Source organism: Myotis yumanensis, unplaced genomic scaffold (genome assembly GCF_028538775.1).
Source record: "Myotis yumanensis isolate MYYU_CA2020_CCGP unplaced genomic scaffold, mMyoYum1.0.hap1 SCAF_3, whole genome shotgun sequence".
NCBI classification, from domain to species: domain Eukaryota; kingdom Metazoa; phylum Chordata; class Mammalia; order Chiroptera; family Vespertilionidae; genus Myotis; species Myotis yumanensis.
Genome location: NW_027223754.1, coordinates 110391257 through 110407369, shown reverse-complemented (window position 1 = coordinate 110407369; position 16113 = coordinate 110391257). Strand labels below are relative to the sequence as shown.

At 42.6% G+C, this 16113-nt stretch overlaps 1 protein-coding gene across 2 annotated transcripts in view; it reads right to left on the bottom strand.

The window, feature by feature from the left end:
* Positions 1-1462, bottom strand: part of RNF17 (ring finger protein 17) — a 159760-nt gene extending 158298 nt beyond the window's left edge. For both annotated transcript variants that reach the window (XM_070407527.1, XM_070407528.1), the window contains exon 1: positions 1333-1462. In XM_070407527.1, the coding sequence (XP_070263628.1) occupies positions 1333-1462 (130 nt within the window). The remainder of the gene's footprint in view (positions 1-1332) is intronic.
* Positions 1463-16113: the final 14651 nt, after the last annotated feature.

Here is a 16113-nt window from a genome sequence, read left to right as displayed (position 1 = left end):
AAAAATATTAGTGTTCTTGCTGATTAATAACTACATGCTTTTGATTTTAAAAAGCTTTAGTTTTGAAGCCAACAACCAAGCTAATGTTTAAAGCTCTATTTAAATTTCAGAAATATTACCAAAGAAATCAAAACTGTTTAACTGTTTGTCTTTATAAAATTCAGTTTACTGTACAAGTCAAAATAACTTTGGTGTATTACTGCTTACAAAGGGGAAGCACTTTCACAATTCTAGATGCATAACCACCACCTTTCCAACTGAGTATTTCTAAGCATTGTAACACAAATGCATGGAAGGACCAGTGATTTTATAAAGTCATGTTTTAAAACTTTATTTTTTAATAGTTATTTCCTTCAAACAATGGATATTTTCCACATAACAATCATGATCAAAACCCAAATTAGCGGAAGGATGGTCTCCACCAGGAATCACAAACTCACCGACTTTCTCTACACAAACTGAGTCCATCTTAGGAGGGACTAAGAAAGCCCATGGAACGACTCACTTCGAAAGTACAAACACTAAACAGTTACATCGGGAAACAACAAGAATTTTTAGCAGCTCCAGGAGTTGAAATTCAACAACTCATCCCTGTCAGAGAACTCCAGCATTACAATTATATTAAAATAACGTGAACCTGTTTCACTTGAGTAGAATCTAAATTAGAAGATCAATGTGAACCTAAAAGCCCTCTAAAATAAAGTCTAATATATACAAAATAAATATCTTGTACACAAAAAAAATTAGATCAACAGGAGGGCGGTGTATTTCTTCCCTTGTCGTACAGAAAACACAAGATGAATAAAGGAATTATTCACGGCTAACTGAGCAATAATTTCACCCCCCTCCACCCCACCCAAAAATAAAATCTCTAATATCTCTTTAATTCAGGAACATTTCACAGTGGTCTACTTGTCACTTCTACAACTAAAACCACACACAAAATTCAAATTTCATTACTTCCTGACCACCAGGCAACAGGTGAAATTCTTACATGACTCTCTCGTGAGCCTGGGACGTTTACGAACGGGTAAGGGGGGCGAGAACTCACGCGGTCCGTCTCCAGGAGAAGCGGGGAGGCCTCGGAGGCCCCGGGGGCAGGCGCCACGCCCCCTCAACCGACCTCGGGCGTCTACGCGACCCGAGACCCACGACCCGCGACCCGCGACCCGCTCCTCGGTGAGCGACGGGAGGGGGATGCTGTGCGACCGTTTCCACCTCAGCCACAGGCCCCCGCCAGCCCCGCTGCTCACACCCTCGCCGGCCTCGCTGTCTCCATGCCCGCAGCCCGGGACGAAGCCAGCCCGCGAAACCCACCCCTGGGATCCTTACCGGAAGCTTTGGTCACCATTCTGTCACACCGAGTGCACTGAATCTCAGCAGCTACCCAGGGCCGACCCTTCCTTCCCATCTGCTGACAGGAAGGCAGGGTGAGCCGAGCTGTCGAAGATTCTGCCGCCATTGCTGCCTTCTAGACCCGAGGAAAGTACCTCGTGCCAGTCCCAGCGTCCCTCGCGCCAGCGATCAATCATGGAAGGCAATCGCTGCAGGTAGCCAATCAGCAGGCTAAGATATTAAAGCCCGCCCCTCCCCCCCCCACACTTGACCCTCGCCTGCGTCCATGCACGTGCGGGGAAGGCTGGCTGTTTTTAGTTTGACCCCAGAGGCTTCATGTCAAGGAAGGACGCCAGGTTTTCAAGCACCATTTACTTTCAAACCTCTACCAAAAGCGTCACCCCCTGAGCACTCAGTGCATTCAAGTCCAGATTTCACGTATTATTACTTACACCGTGTGGACTTCACAGGCAGTAATCAATCCTTATATTGAAGGGATTCCCCCTTCACTAGTTATCAAGGCCAGAAAGTCTAAACCTGTGAAAAAGAAGTATTTTAATTCCGTATTTGAATCATCTGTTAAGGATTTGAGGGCTTGACTACTAGTAGCCTCAATGGAGAACTATCAGTGGCTACTGGTGGGGGAAATTCAATTAAGTATTTCAAACTAAGGGGTGGTCATCATTACTAACAGTTGTTGAGCTGGGAGTGGTTGGGGAAGCAAAGAATTTATAAGGAACAGGTTTATAACCTCTACCTAAAACAGTAACTTCTGCTAAGGTAGCTTGTGGTAATTTTGTTACATAGCTAGTGTTACATAGCTAGTGTTAGAGGGTAGAGACAATAAAAATCACTGCACTCTGGAAAGATGATGTCAATATGTTATTAAAAGCCTTCCTAGAGGACAGAGGGTTTGCATTAGACCTTAAAACTTAGGTGGTACTTACAGGAGTAAACAGAGGGAAGGAGGCATTCCAGTGAAAAGGAACAGTATAAGCAAGAGAAAGTAGGAAGGAGATGCAGTGGCCTCTTAAAATTTAGAGATCATTTGCCAGAGTATTAATTTCCTTAAAGTGAGATTTTTGGAGAGGTATGTTAGGATGGAATTTTGGACAGTCTTGAATATTGGGCTAAAGAGTTTGGACTTTACCCTTCAAGCTGCAGAGTGCTTGCTAAGTGTGTGACCAAAGGATGGAGTCATCTGGAGGCAATGTGGCAGGTGGATCGCAGAGGAAGCACCTGGAGATGATGGCAGGGTACTTTCAGTCATAAATAAAAGCCTGCAGATATTCCTTATTTTCCCTTCAATATTTTTTTGAAATATAAACAGAAGTTCAGAAACTCACCCTTGATAAAAAAAATCTTTATACTTTGTTGCCCTCAGGAAAAAGTATCACTTCCTTAGCCCATCCCCATGCCACCTACCCAATAGTTTCTGCTACTAATCCATAATGAAACTCATAGTACTAATTGAGCCAATATTCCCCTGTAACATGCTGAAATCTTCTACAGTGTTGTGAGTAGTTTTCCCTGTTCTCCTATCTAGAATGCCCACCCCTTCCTTTTTATCGACTTGTGTTCTCCTCATCCTTCATGGCTCAGCCTTTGAACCACCAACGGCTCCTGGAAACCCTCATGTTTCTCCCTGCAGTCACTACTGTTCTAGCAAGTAGCCATAATTCCCTTTTACACTAGGGTATCTGTACTGCAATTGGAATGATGACAGTCTAATTGCATAGGGGTTCTTCTTGGGTCATGATATGCATCTAATGTGGTCTAGTACAGAGGAGTCATCTCTGAATATCATCAATTGTGCTGGAGAGAAGTATGCCCTTGGTAATTCCAGAAGTTAAATAAATCTTGGATAAATCAGGGCCAGTAAGAAATACAATGGTAAATATTTAGACTCCATATGTCAAGTCTTAATACTTACTGGGTCCTCTCAAAAAAGAGAAGCCATACTTATCATCTTAACATGTAATTTAGATTGTTTAAATCTTTCGTCTGGAGTCCTTTAGTGGTTTCCCATTGACTGTGACAGATCATTAAAATGGCCTCCAAGGCCTCTCAAGCTTCATTTTGCACCACGTCTCACTATGTTCCAGGTACATTGGCATTTTTCAGTTCTGTAAGTAGGTCAACCTCAAGATCTTTGCCTGGAACCCTCTTCCCTGCACTATTAAAAAATTATCATGCCCTGGATAAGTGGCTCAGTTGCTTGGAGTGTCGTCCTATACACCAAAAGATTGCGGATTTAATTCCCAGTCAGGGCACATACTTAGGTTTTGGGTTCTATCCCCAGTCAGGTGCATATAGAAAACAACCATCTCTCTCTCTCTTTCTCTCTCTCTCTTTCTCTCTCTCTCTTCCCCTTCCTCTCTCTCTCAAATCAATAAACATATCCTTGGTGAGGATAAAAAATTATCATAAAATTTGTTAGCTGCACAAAAAGGAATAAAGAATAATATTATGAATACTCATGTACCTTCCAACAAGTTTAAGAAATGATTCAATTTTATCCATATAATCTGGTTTTATTAGGTCTGTTTGTCCATTTACTCACATGTTGGCCAATCCTTTAACTATTCCTCCTTGTATCCAGCTAATCTGGTTTTATTGGGTCTGTTTGGCCATTTACTCACATGTTGGCCAATCCTTTAAGTATTCCTCCTTGTGTCTCATATGTCCTTCTGGGATAATTTTTTTTCTTTAAGGACATCCTGAAGAAATGTCTTTAGTGAAGATATGTTAGTGACTAATGCTCTTGGTTTTTATTTAGATAACTGGAGGCCCGGTGCACAAAATTCGAGCACGGGTAGGGTTTCTATGCTTGGCTGGCAATCAGGGCTGATTTGGGCCTTCCAGCTGCCGGCCGGGGCCTTCCTTCCCTGGTTGCCGGGTGCTGGTTGGGGCCTTCCTTCATTCTGTGTCATAGTGAGTGATCGAACTCCTGGTCTCCTGGTCAAACTCCCAAGGGGACACTTTGAATATTAGCCTTATCTACAGTAAAAAAAGAAAAACATGCAAATTGGTGTCACTCCACTACACCCACCAGCCAATCAGAGCAACTATGCAAATTAACCCAACAAAGATGTGGTTAATTTGCATAAGCAGGCATGGAGCGAAGACTGAAGGCTCTGGCCGGAGTGAAGACTGAAGACTGAAGACTGAAGACTGAAGAGGCTTGGCTTCTCCGCTGCAGCCAGACAAAAGGCCTGGGTCCTGGGTGCCAGAAGAAAACCGGTGCCAGCAGCCATGGGAAGGAAGGCCTATTGAGCGAATCTTCATGCAGCGGATATATATATATATATATATATATATATATATAATATTTTTATCTCATCTTCATCTAGAAAGATTAATTAGTAACATACAATTCTAGGTTAACTGGTATTTTTTCTCAGATTTTGGAGATAATATAATACAAATTTATGACCTGTTGTTGCTATTGAAAAGTTTGTGGTAAATCTAATTGTCATTCTATATAGGTAAGTTGTTTTTCTTTGACATTCTATATATTCATTATAATCTCAAGGTGTAGATATTTATTTACTCTGCTTGGAATTGATTGCATTTCCTCAGTCTGAACATTCTTGTTTTACTGGTCTGGAAATTTTTCAACCATTTATCTTTTTAAAAAAATATATATTTTTATTGATTTCAGAGAAGAAGGAAGAGGGAGAGAGAGATAGAAACATCAATGATGAGAGAGAAGCATTAATTGGCTGCCTCCTGCACACCCCCCACTGGGGATTGAGCCTGCAACCCAGGCATGTGCCCTTGAATGGAATCGAACCTGGGACCCTTTATCCACAGGCCGATGCTCTACCCACCAAGCCAAATTGGCTAGGGCCAGCCATTTATCTTTGAATATTACCTTTTCCTTTTTATTTCTTCTGGAACTCCTATTAGACAGTAAATAGGACCTCTACCCTTTATTTCTCTTAACCTCTCTTTCATAGTTTCTATTTCTTTATCTCTCTTTCTTGGTCATTTTTTCCCCCATATATATATCTCCCAGGTAATCAGTTCTCTCTTCAGCTGGATCTCAACTGTTATTTAACATGACCATTGAGTTTTAAAATTTCAGTGACTTTTTATCCAATTCTAGATGGTGTTTTTTTAATTTCCAAAATTTTCTGATATTTTTGGATAGTGTGTTCCTTTCTCATGTTTTTTAATCCTCACCCAGGATGTGTTTTTATTGAGTTTTAGAGAGAGGAAGGGAAAGACAGAGAGAGAAATATCGATGTGAGAGAGACACATCCATTGGTTGCCTCCTGTGCCCTGACCAGGCCCAGGATCGAACCTGCAACCCTTGACTGGGAATCAAACCCATGACCCTTTGGTGCATGGGCTGATGCTATAACCACTGTGCAACACCTGCCAGTGCTGCAACTTATTTTTCCTAAACTTCATTCATCATGATTTGTTTCCTTGTGTTTTTTAAAAAATATATTTCATTGATTTTTTTTACAGAGAGGAAGGGAGAGGGAGAGTTAGAAACATCAATGAGAGAGAAACATCAAATCAGCTGCCTACTGCACACCCACTACTGGGAATGTGCCTGCAACCAAGGAACATGCCGTTGACCGGAATCAATCCTGGGACACTTCAATCCGTAGGCCGACGTGCTATCCACTGAGCCAAACTGGTTAGGGCTCCTTGTGTTTTTATAATTTTGTACTAGAGACCCAGTGCACGAAATTCATACATGGGGGAGGGAGGTTGTCCTTTAGCCCGGCCTGTACCCTCTCCAATCCGGGATCCTTCAGGGGATGTCCAACTGCCGACAGGGGATGTCCGGCTACCGGCAATCTGGGACTGCTGGCTCCTAACTGCTTGCCTGCCTACTGGCCTGATCCCTAACTGCTCTTCCCTGCTGGCCTGATCTCCCTAACTGCTCTCCCCTGTCAGCCTGATAGCCCCTAACTGCTCTCCCCTGCTGGCCTGATCCCCCTAACTGCCTCTGCCTTGGCCCTGCCACCATGGCTTTGTCTGGAAGGACGTCTGGTCTAATTAGCATATTACCCTTTTATAAAAATACACTAGAGACCCGGTGCACAAAAATTTGTGCACTCAGGAGGGTCCCTCAGCCCGGCCTGTGCCCTCTCACAGTCTGGGACCCCATGGGGAATGACCACCTGCTGGCTTAGGCCCGCTCCCCAGGGAATTGGGCCTAAGCTGGCAGTCAGACAACCTTCTGGCAGCCCAGGAGCTCTCGGGGGATGTCCACTTGCCAGCGGGGAGCAGGCCTAGCTGTAGTCGGACATCCTTAGTGCTGCTGAGGAGGCGGGAGAGGCTCCCACCACCACTACTGTACTGGCAGCCATCAGCCTGGCTTGGGGCTGAGCAGAGCTCCCCCTGTGGGAGCCCACTGACCACCAGGGGCAGCTCCTGCATTGAGCATCTGCCCCCTGGTGGTTAGTGTGTGTCATAGTGACCAGTGATTCCCAGTTGCTCCGCTGTTAGGGTCAATTTTTTTAAAAAATATATTTTATTGATTTTTTACAGAGAGGAAGGGAGAGGAATATAGAGTTAGAAACATTGATGAGAGAGAAACATCGATCAGCTGTCTCCTGCACACCTCCCACTGGGGATGTGCCCACAACCAAGGTACATGCCCTTGACTGGAATTGAACCTGGGACCTTTCAGTCTGCAGGCTGATGCTCTATCCACTGATCCAAACCAATCACGGTGTGTTAGGGTCAATTTGCATATTACCCTTTTATTATGTAGTATAGATGCCTGGTGCATGGGAGGGGGCTGGCTGGTTTGCCCTGAAGGGTGTCCCGGATCAGGGTGGGGGTCCCGCTGGGGTGCCTGGCCAGCCTGGGTGAGGGACTGAGGGCTGTTTTCAGATTGGCCACAGCCCCTTCAGGGAGGGGGGTTCCCGCTGGGGTGCTGGGCCAGCCTGGGTGAGGGGCTGATGGCTGTTTGCAGGCTGGCCACAGCCCCTTCAGGGTAGGGGTTCCCACTGGGGTGCCTGGCCAGCCTGGGTGAGGGGCTGATGGCTGTTTGCAGGCTGGCCACACCCCCTTCAGGGTAGGGGTTCCCACTGGAGTCCCTGGCCAGTCTGGGTGAGGGGCTGATGGTTGTTTGCAGGCTGGCCAAGCCCCCCAGTAGGGACCCTCACCCCATGAGGGTGTGGCCATCCTGGTGAGGGGCTGAAGGCTGTTTTCAGGCTGGCCCCAGCCCTAGCCACCCAAGCTCCCAGTGGAGGCTGGCTGGAAACAGGTATCTGGGATTTATTTAGCTTCTATAATCGAAACTTTGTTGTCTTTTGCAGAAGCCACAGCCAGCCAGGGCAGGCGGGAAGCTTGGCTTCCTCCATTGCTGGGGCAACCAAGCCTCCTGCTTGCTCCAGCTCCGTGACTGCCACCCACCATCTTGGTTGGGTTAATTTGCATATAGTCTCTCTGATTGGCTGATGGGCATGGCTTGGGCATAGCGAAGGTACAGTCAATTAGCATCTTTGTATTTTATTAGTGTAGATAGAGGCCTGGTGCACGAGTGTGGGCTGGCTGGTTTGCCCTGAAGGGTGTCCTGGATCAGGGTGGGGGTCCCCACTGGGGTGCCTGGTCAGTCTGGGTGAGGGGCTGAGGGCTGTTTTCAGGCTGGTGGGTGACTGAAGCTCCCAACCGCTACCCCACATATTAGGACACATGCTAAATATCTACAAATTCAAGAAGGTTGAAATATAAAGCATCTTCTCAGACCACAATGGCATGAAATTAGAAATCAGCTACAATAAAAACTCTAAAAAACTATCAAACACATGGAGGCCAGATAATATGCTATTAAAAAATAAGTAGGTTGCCAAAGAGATAAAAGAAGAAATAAGAAACATCTTAGAAACAAATTAAGATGAACACACAACAATCCAAAATCTATGTGACACAGTGAAAATAGTCCTGAGAAGTAAGTTCATAGCAGTACAGGCCTACCTCAAAAAAACAAAACAAAAAACAAACAAAAAAAACCCTGGTAATTAGTTATCTAACACAGGGGTGGGCAAACTTTTTGACTCGAGGGCCACAATGGGTTCTTAAACTGGACCGGAGGGCTGGAACAAAAGCATGGATGGAGTGTTTGTGTGAACTAATATAAATTCAAAGTAAACATCATTACATAAAAGGGTACGGTCTTTTATTTTTTTTAGTTTTATTCATATCAAACGGGCCGGATCCGGCCCACGGGCCGTAGTTTGCCCATGGCTGATCTAACACTACAACTTAAGGAATCAGAAAGAGAGCAACAAAAAAAGCCAAAAGAAAGTAGAAGGAAGGAAATAATAAAGATTAGAGTGGCAATAAATGACAGACAAAAAAAAAAAAAAAGGGAAGGTCAATAAAACCAAAAGCAAATACTTAAAAAGGACAAAAAAGATTGATGAATCTCTAGCCAGACTCACCAAGAAACAAAGAAGGAGGACCTAAATAAACAAAATCCAAAACAAGAGAGGTGAAATAAGAACTTACCCCACAGAAACACAAAGGCTCATAAAAAAATACTATGAACAATTATATTCCAACAAACTGGACAACCTATGCGAAATGGACATATTCCTAGAAAAATACAACTTTCCAAAACGTAATCATGAAGAATCAGAAAACCTGAATAGGCCAATAACTACTAATGAAATTGAAGCAGTAATAATAATAATAAACAGCAAACAAAAGCCCTGGTCCTGATGGCTTCACAGAGGAGTTTTACCAAATATTCAAAAAAGAACTAACATGTATCTTCCTCAAACTATTCCAAAAAAAATCAAGAGGAAGGAACACTTAATAAGTTAATAAAAGGAAGACAAATAATCCAATTAAAAAATGTGCAAGAACCTAAATAGACACTTCTCCAAAGGGGACATACAGGTGACCAAGAGACATGAAAAAATGCTCAAAGTCACTAATCATCCGAGAGATGCAAATCAAAACGACAATGAGATATCACCTCACACCTGTCAGAATGGCTATCATCAATAAATCAACAAATGACAAATGTTGACAAGGTTGTGGAGAAACGTGGACCTTAGTACACTGCTGGTGGGAATGCACACTGGTGCAGACATTATGGAATAGAGTATGGTCTTTCCTCAAAAAATTAAAAATGGAACTCCCATTTGACCCAGTGATCCCACTTTTAGGAATATAGCCTAAGAAACCTGAAACAGTACTCAGAAAGAATATATGTACCCCTATGTTCATAGCAGCATAATTTATAATAGCTAAGATTTGGAGGCAGCATAAGTGCCCATCAGCAGATGAGTGGATAAAAACAAAACAAAACTGTGGCACATTTATTTACACAATGGAATACTACAAGGCAATAAAAGAGAAAGAGCTCTTACCTTTTGAGACAACATGGATGGACCTGGAGAGTATTGTGCTAAGCAAAATAAGCCAGTCGAGAAAGATAACTATCTGATGATCTCACTCATATGTGGAATCTAATGAACCAAATAAACTGATGAACAAAAATAGACCCAGAGACATAGAAGCCTGAACAGACTTCAACCTCAGAGGAAAGTCAGAGGAAGATGGGTGGGAAGAGCTCAACCAATGAACTTGTATGCATATTTGCATAACTCATAGATACAGACAATGGGGTAGTGAGGGCCTGGGGATGATGGAAGTGGGCTGGAAGAGGTTAATGTTGAAGAATGGGGATCTATGTAATACTTTCAACAATAAAGATAAAATAATACATAGAAACCATAAAAAAGGATCAGTCAGAAATAAAGAATACAATTATCTGACTTCAAGAATACACTGGAAAGAATAAACAGTAGGTTGGATGAAGCAAAGGATCAATTATAAATCAGTGATTTGGAAAACAAGGTAGAAAAATACACCCAATCAGAGCAACAACAACAACAACAAAAGAATGTAAAAGAATGAGGATAGCCTGGCTGGCATGGCTCACAGTTTGATTCCCAGTCAGTGCATATAATGGCTCAAGCCCCATTGGATGATGTGCAAGAGGCAGCAGATTGAAGAGTCTCTGTCATCATTGATGTTTCTATCCTTATCTCTCTCCCTTCATTTCTCTGAAATCAATAAAAACATATTTTAAAAACATCTTTTAAAAATGAGGATAGTTTAGGGACCATTGGGACAGCATGAAGTGTAAGAACATCCTCATCATAGGGGTACCAGAAGGAGAAGAGAGAGAGCAAGGGATTGAGAACCAATTTGAAAAAATAATGACCGAAAACTTACCTTTTGTGACAGCTTGGGTGGACTATTATATTAAGTGAAATAAGCCAGTCAGAGAAGACAAATACCATATGATCTCACTTATATGTGGAATCTAATAAGAAAATAAACTGATGAACAAAATAGAAACAGAGGCATGGATACATGGTACAGACTGATGGCTGTCAGAGGGAGAAGGGTGGGGGCACTGGATGAAAGAAGGTGATGGGATTAGCCAAAAAACATATATATAATACATAGATATAGACAATAGTGTGGTGATAGCCAGAGGGAGAGGGGGTGTGGGCTATGGGGAGGTGGGCAAAGGTGGGGGGGAATGGGAATGGAAAGAAACTTTGCTTGGGGCAATAGGTACATGATGCAGTAGGCAGATGACATTTTATTGAGTTGTACACTTGAAATCTATACGGTTTTATGAACTGATATCATCCCAATAAATTCAATTAATAAAACAAAAAGATTTTCAATTTGTGGACAGATCTAGAGGGTATTATGCTAAGTGAAATAATCCACACTGAGAAAGACATATACTATATGATTTCACTTATATGTGGAATCTAAAAAACAAAATAAATGAACCATAGCTGTTTTAGTCACTCATTTACTGATGGTCACTTGGGCTGCTTCTATATCCTGGCTATTGTAAATAATGCTGCAATGAACATAGGAATTCATATATTCTTTTGAATTAGTATTTTGGGTTTCTTTGGACAAATTCCCAGAAGTGGAATCATTGGGTCATAAGGCAGTTTCATTTTTAATTTCTTGAAGTAACTCCAAACTGCTTTCCACAGTGGCTGCACCAGTCTTCATTCCCACCAACAGTGCACAAGGGTTCCCTTTTCTCCACATCCTCACCAACACTTGTGTGTTGATTTATTGATGATAGCCATTCTGGCAGATGTGAGGTAATATCTCATTGTGGTTTTCATTTGCATTTCTTTGTGAGCATCTTTTTAGATGTCTACTAGAGGCCCAGTGCATAAAATTCGTGCATGGGAGTGGGGGGTTCCCTCAGACCAGCCTGCACCCTCTCCAATCGGGGACCCCTTTGGGGGATGTCCGACTGCCGGGACACAACAGGGATTGGGCCTAAACCGGCAGTCGGACATTCCTCTTGCAATCTAGGACTGCTGGCTCCTAACCGCTCACCTGCCTGCCTGCCTGATCGCCCCTAACCTCTCTGCCTGCCTGCCTGATCACCCCTAACCACCTCTGTCTGCCTGCCTGATCACCCCTAACTGTTCCCCTGCCGGCCTGATTGCCCCTAACTGCTCTCCCCTGCCAGCCTGTTCACTCCCAACTGCCCTCCCTTGCTGGCCTGGTTGCCCCCAACTGCCCTCTCCTGCTGGCCTGATCGCCCCTAACTGCCTCTGTCTCAGCCCCCACCACCATGGCTTTGTCCAGAAGGAAGTTGGACCTCTGGAAGATGGCCGGTCAACCTGGTCTAATTAGCATATTTCCCTTTTATTAGTATAGATTAGCCATCTGTATGTCCTCTTTGGAGAAGTGTCTATTCAGGTCCTTTGCCCATTTTTTAATAGGAGTGGGATTTTTTTTAAATGTTGAATTTTATGTTATTTATAAATTTTGGATATTAATTCCTTATCGGATGTATCAGAGAATATTCAGTGGATTCAGTTCTCCCATTCAGTGGATTGTCTTTTCATTTTGTTGATAGTTTTCTACCAACAGAAGGCCTGAGTGGAACCTGCCACAGGAACTTAAGTGTCAGGGAGAAGTGTATCTTCAGAAAGAAGTGCAGTAACTACAGCTATAAGTCCAACAGTGAGAAAGCGAAAAGAGTAAAATTTCATTTCTTATTTGAATGGAGAACTGGGAACAATTGCATTCTGCCCCACTTTACAGCCCCAAATAGTTTATTCATTTAATAAGTAAGTGCCCATTATGTTCAATGTATTGTGCTAGTGGCCAGGGATATAAAGTCATGCATAAGAACTTCTTCCATGACCTCATGTGGATATACTATATACCAAGTCATTCAATCATGGGGATAAGTAACAATATAGAGAATCCATATGAGATATGGATAATATTAACAAGAAAGTACATATTTATAAGTAGATATATTTCAAACTCTACCATCTCCATAGAGGGAATGTACCTTTTTACTTTTTGTGTGTGTTGTTAATCCTCACCTGAGTATGTTTTTTCCATTGCTTTTATTTTTATAAACAGTAGAAGGGAGGGGAGGAGGGAGAGAGGGAGGGAGGCAGAGAGAGAGAGAAAAACATTAATGTGAGAGAGATATATCAATTGGTTGCCTCCCACAGGAGCCCCTATAGGGCAGAGAATCAAACCTGCAACTCTTCAGTATGTGGGCTAAATGCTCTAATCACTGCACCAAACTGCTCAGGGCAAGAGAGTGTACTCTTTTAAAGGGTCATGAAACATTTGCAAAATAGTGTTGATATATCAGTGTGTTGATATAAAGAAAACTTAAATGAATTCCAAAGAGCCAAACAGTAGAGACTATATTCACCGCACTATAGGCATTAAAATTCTTAAATTTCTCTATACAGGAAATTTATTTTAAATGTTTATTTTCTCCCCTTGAAGTATGAGAAAAAGAATATAAGGGTCCATTTATTATGGGATTTTTCTTAGGAATATAATATTATTTATCATCACATTGTATACTTTAAATATCTTACAATTTTGTTAATTATACTCCAATAAAGCTGAAAAAAAGTCTGTTTAAAAAAGGATTAAGTATATTTTAACGTTGATTCTGCTTTTGTTTCAATAAAACCTTTAACTTACCGTTTTTCTTCTAGACTCGTTAAAAGTATCAGGTTGTCATGAAAATTATTACAGTAAGTAGATAGCTGTTAACAAAGGATGGGAGCAAATGGAATCAGACATTAAGCCTGATTAACTCAGAAGGGGCAGCTTCACAGCCTCCCCAGGGGACTTAATTCTGGAGCAGGCAGGAAAAGCTAGTTTTCCAATCACCCTGGGAAACATTCCCCCTGATAGCCTGGATTACCAAGGGGAGGGGTAAAACAGTAGGGGAAATACCTTTCCTCAGCACGTGTGCAGGAGAAGCCAGATGATGAAGCAAAACTTTGAGGCATGCACAGTAGGAGCCAAAATGGTGACATAAAGTTTAGGAGTCTAGCCGAGGAAAATCTGGAAAATGGATAGATAGGATAAGGGCACAAAACCCCAGGATGACACAGGAAAGGGATTGGATGGTGTTGGGGTAGAGGGGGGAAGGCCCAGCACAAACTGGAAGAAATAGGAAGAAGGTTGGACAGTTTGAAAGAAAGCCTGCTTGTTCCCGAAATCAAGAAAATGTATGGAGAATTAGCAAGGATTTGGGGGCATTTGCTCCTAAAGCCTGCCCTCTCTACATCCCCAAAGGCATATTATTTCTTTTCACTCCAATAAATCTTGCCACTATGCTTAAACTCCCACATGTATGCCCTTTGAAATTCTTTTCTTGTGATACTGCAAGGACCCATTTTCTTTGGCAACAAAATAATTTACTATAAAGCATTTGCAGAGTCTCATACACAGTATGTTTCTGCATAAATGTAGTGGCATGTACTCAAGAGAAATCGGAACAAAAACGGCAGAAGGGAGAACACATTAACATTGCACCAACCAGCTTGACGTGGCTCAAAATGCACCAGGTGGTGCCAGACCCATAACAAATGACATTTGCAATTTGGTTCTTTCCTTCATTTTTGAAGGTAGTTTTAAGGGCCTCTGCTACCTTGCCTCTGACCTTTCTGTCCTGTCACTGGCTATCAGAGTTGTGTAGTGAAAAAGTATGAGGAGACAAAATAACCAACTTTTTCAAGAAGTGACTCCAGCTTTTTTTCTGAAAACAATTGCAGGGCAGTGAAGCAGGAAGGACCTTTGGAAATCACTGACTCCTTCCTCCTCATTTAGGATGGGAAACCAAGGCTCAGACGCACTCTGACTTTCTTGGGAAGAGCTAGAGATGTGGTATTCTGATTTCCGGACCATGCTTCCACAACTTACTGCACCAATTCCCACATCCACTTCCAGAAAACTCTACTTTGGGGAGTTATAGCAAAGATGGACTACAAGGATATAAAATTTTAGATCTTTTAGACATGACAAGTGCCACTCCAAGACAGATTTGGGGGCCTTTTGTGGGGATCAGCAAACTTCATAACTGTTATGAAGAGTTAGGGGACAGAATGGAGATTGCAGTGTCCCTTCTTTAAAAAAATTATATATATATATATATATATATATATATATATATATATATATATATATTTCAGAGAGGACAGGAGAGGGAGAAAGAGATAGAAACATCAATGATGAGAGAGAATCATTGATTGGCTGCCTGCTTCATGCCCCATACTAGGGACAGAGTCCCCAAACTTGGGCCTGTGCCCTGACCGGGAATCAAACCTTAACTTTCTGGTCCATAGGTTGAGGCTCAACCACTGAGCCACACTAGCTAGGCTGCAGTGTCCCTTCTTGAGAAAGAATCCCGAGAAGATCTCTGGGGTCCTAAAAGTTGGAGAAATGACCTGAAGGGAACTGAGTCCTAATGTTGAGGTTAGGACTTCTGACTCCTAGTGATCCTGTACATTTCTCTCGTTGCTGCCATTCCAAGACATATATGCACTGTTGTCTACATCAGGTTTTCTTCTTTGGGTAACACAAAGCTGAAGACACCAAGGCAGAATGAGCACCCATGTTTTCAGTGATTTTATTTGTTTGCATTGAGGCAAGTTATTAGGAAATCTATGAGGGATGGAGGTGGGGGGAGGTATTGAAGCGTCAGTTCAAGCCTGTACTCTGCATCCATTCTGTGGTGAGGCAGACAGAGGGAAGTGCATTTGGGGTTAACTTTGAATAGAAAAACACAGCTTGTTGGTTAGACTCTCATAGTCACTGGTTGTACATCTATGATGTGGACTGTAAGGCATTCCTGCCCAATGGGCCTTTCCTCAGGAGCTCTTCACAAGGCACCTGGCCAGAGGCATGGGTAGGTACATACTTGCAGCCCTGTGTTTTTTATCTTTCCAAACTCTGACCTGCCTTTTCTTATTGAGAGAAAGCTCTCCATGTCTCCTCGCAGATGCTGTGAAAGAATAAAAAACATTTCCTGCAACGTTCGAGCAGCAGAGTCACTTCTTGGGTCTTATACAGTGTCTTGTGTTGTTCTCTGGCTGCCATTTTTTGTTCTAAATGGCATTTTTACTTCCCCATGCTAGTCAGATATGCAATTAAATGAGGTTCACAAACCCTGGTTATGATTCTAACAGAGATGGCGTCAATTTAGATGATGGCTTCAGGGAGAATATGAAGTAAATTAAGGAAGATTTGGGAATTAAAGGCAAAGGAGGATTTGAGAATTACAGAAGAATGGTAGTGAGGGGATGGCAGGGGTCACACCATCACTTGGATCACACATCACAGTTACCACCCTTTAGTCACAGGGAAAATTCAATGCTCAGCCTTCTTCTCCCTTCTGAAGGTTCTCCACTTATCTCCTCCCACCCCCTCACCTTTCATTGTAAAGGCAAATAAACTCACATCTGAATT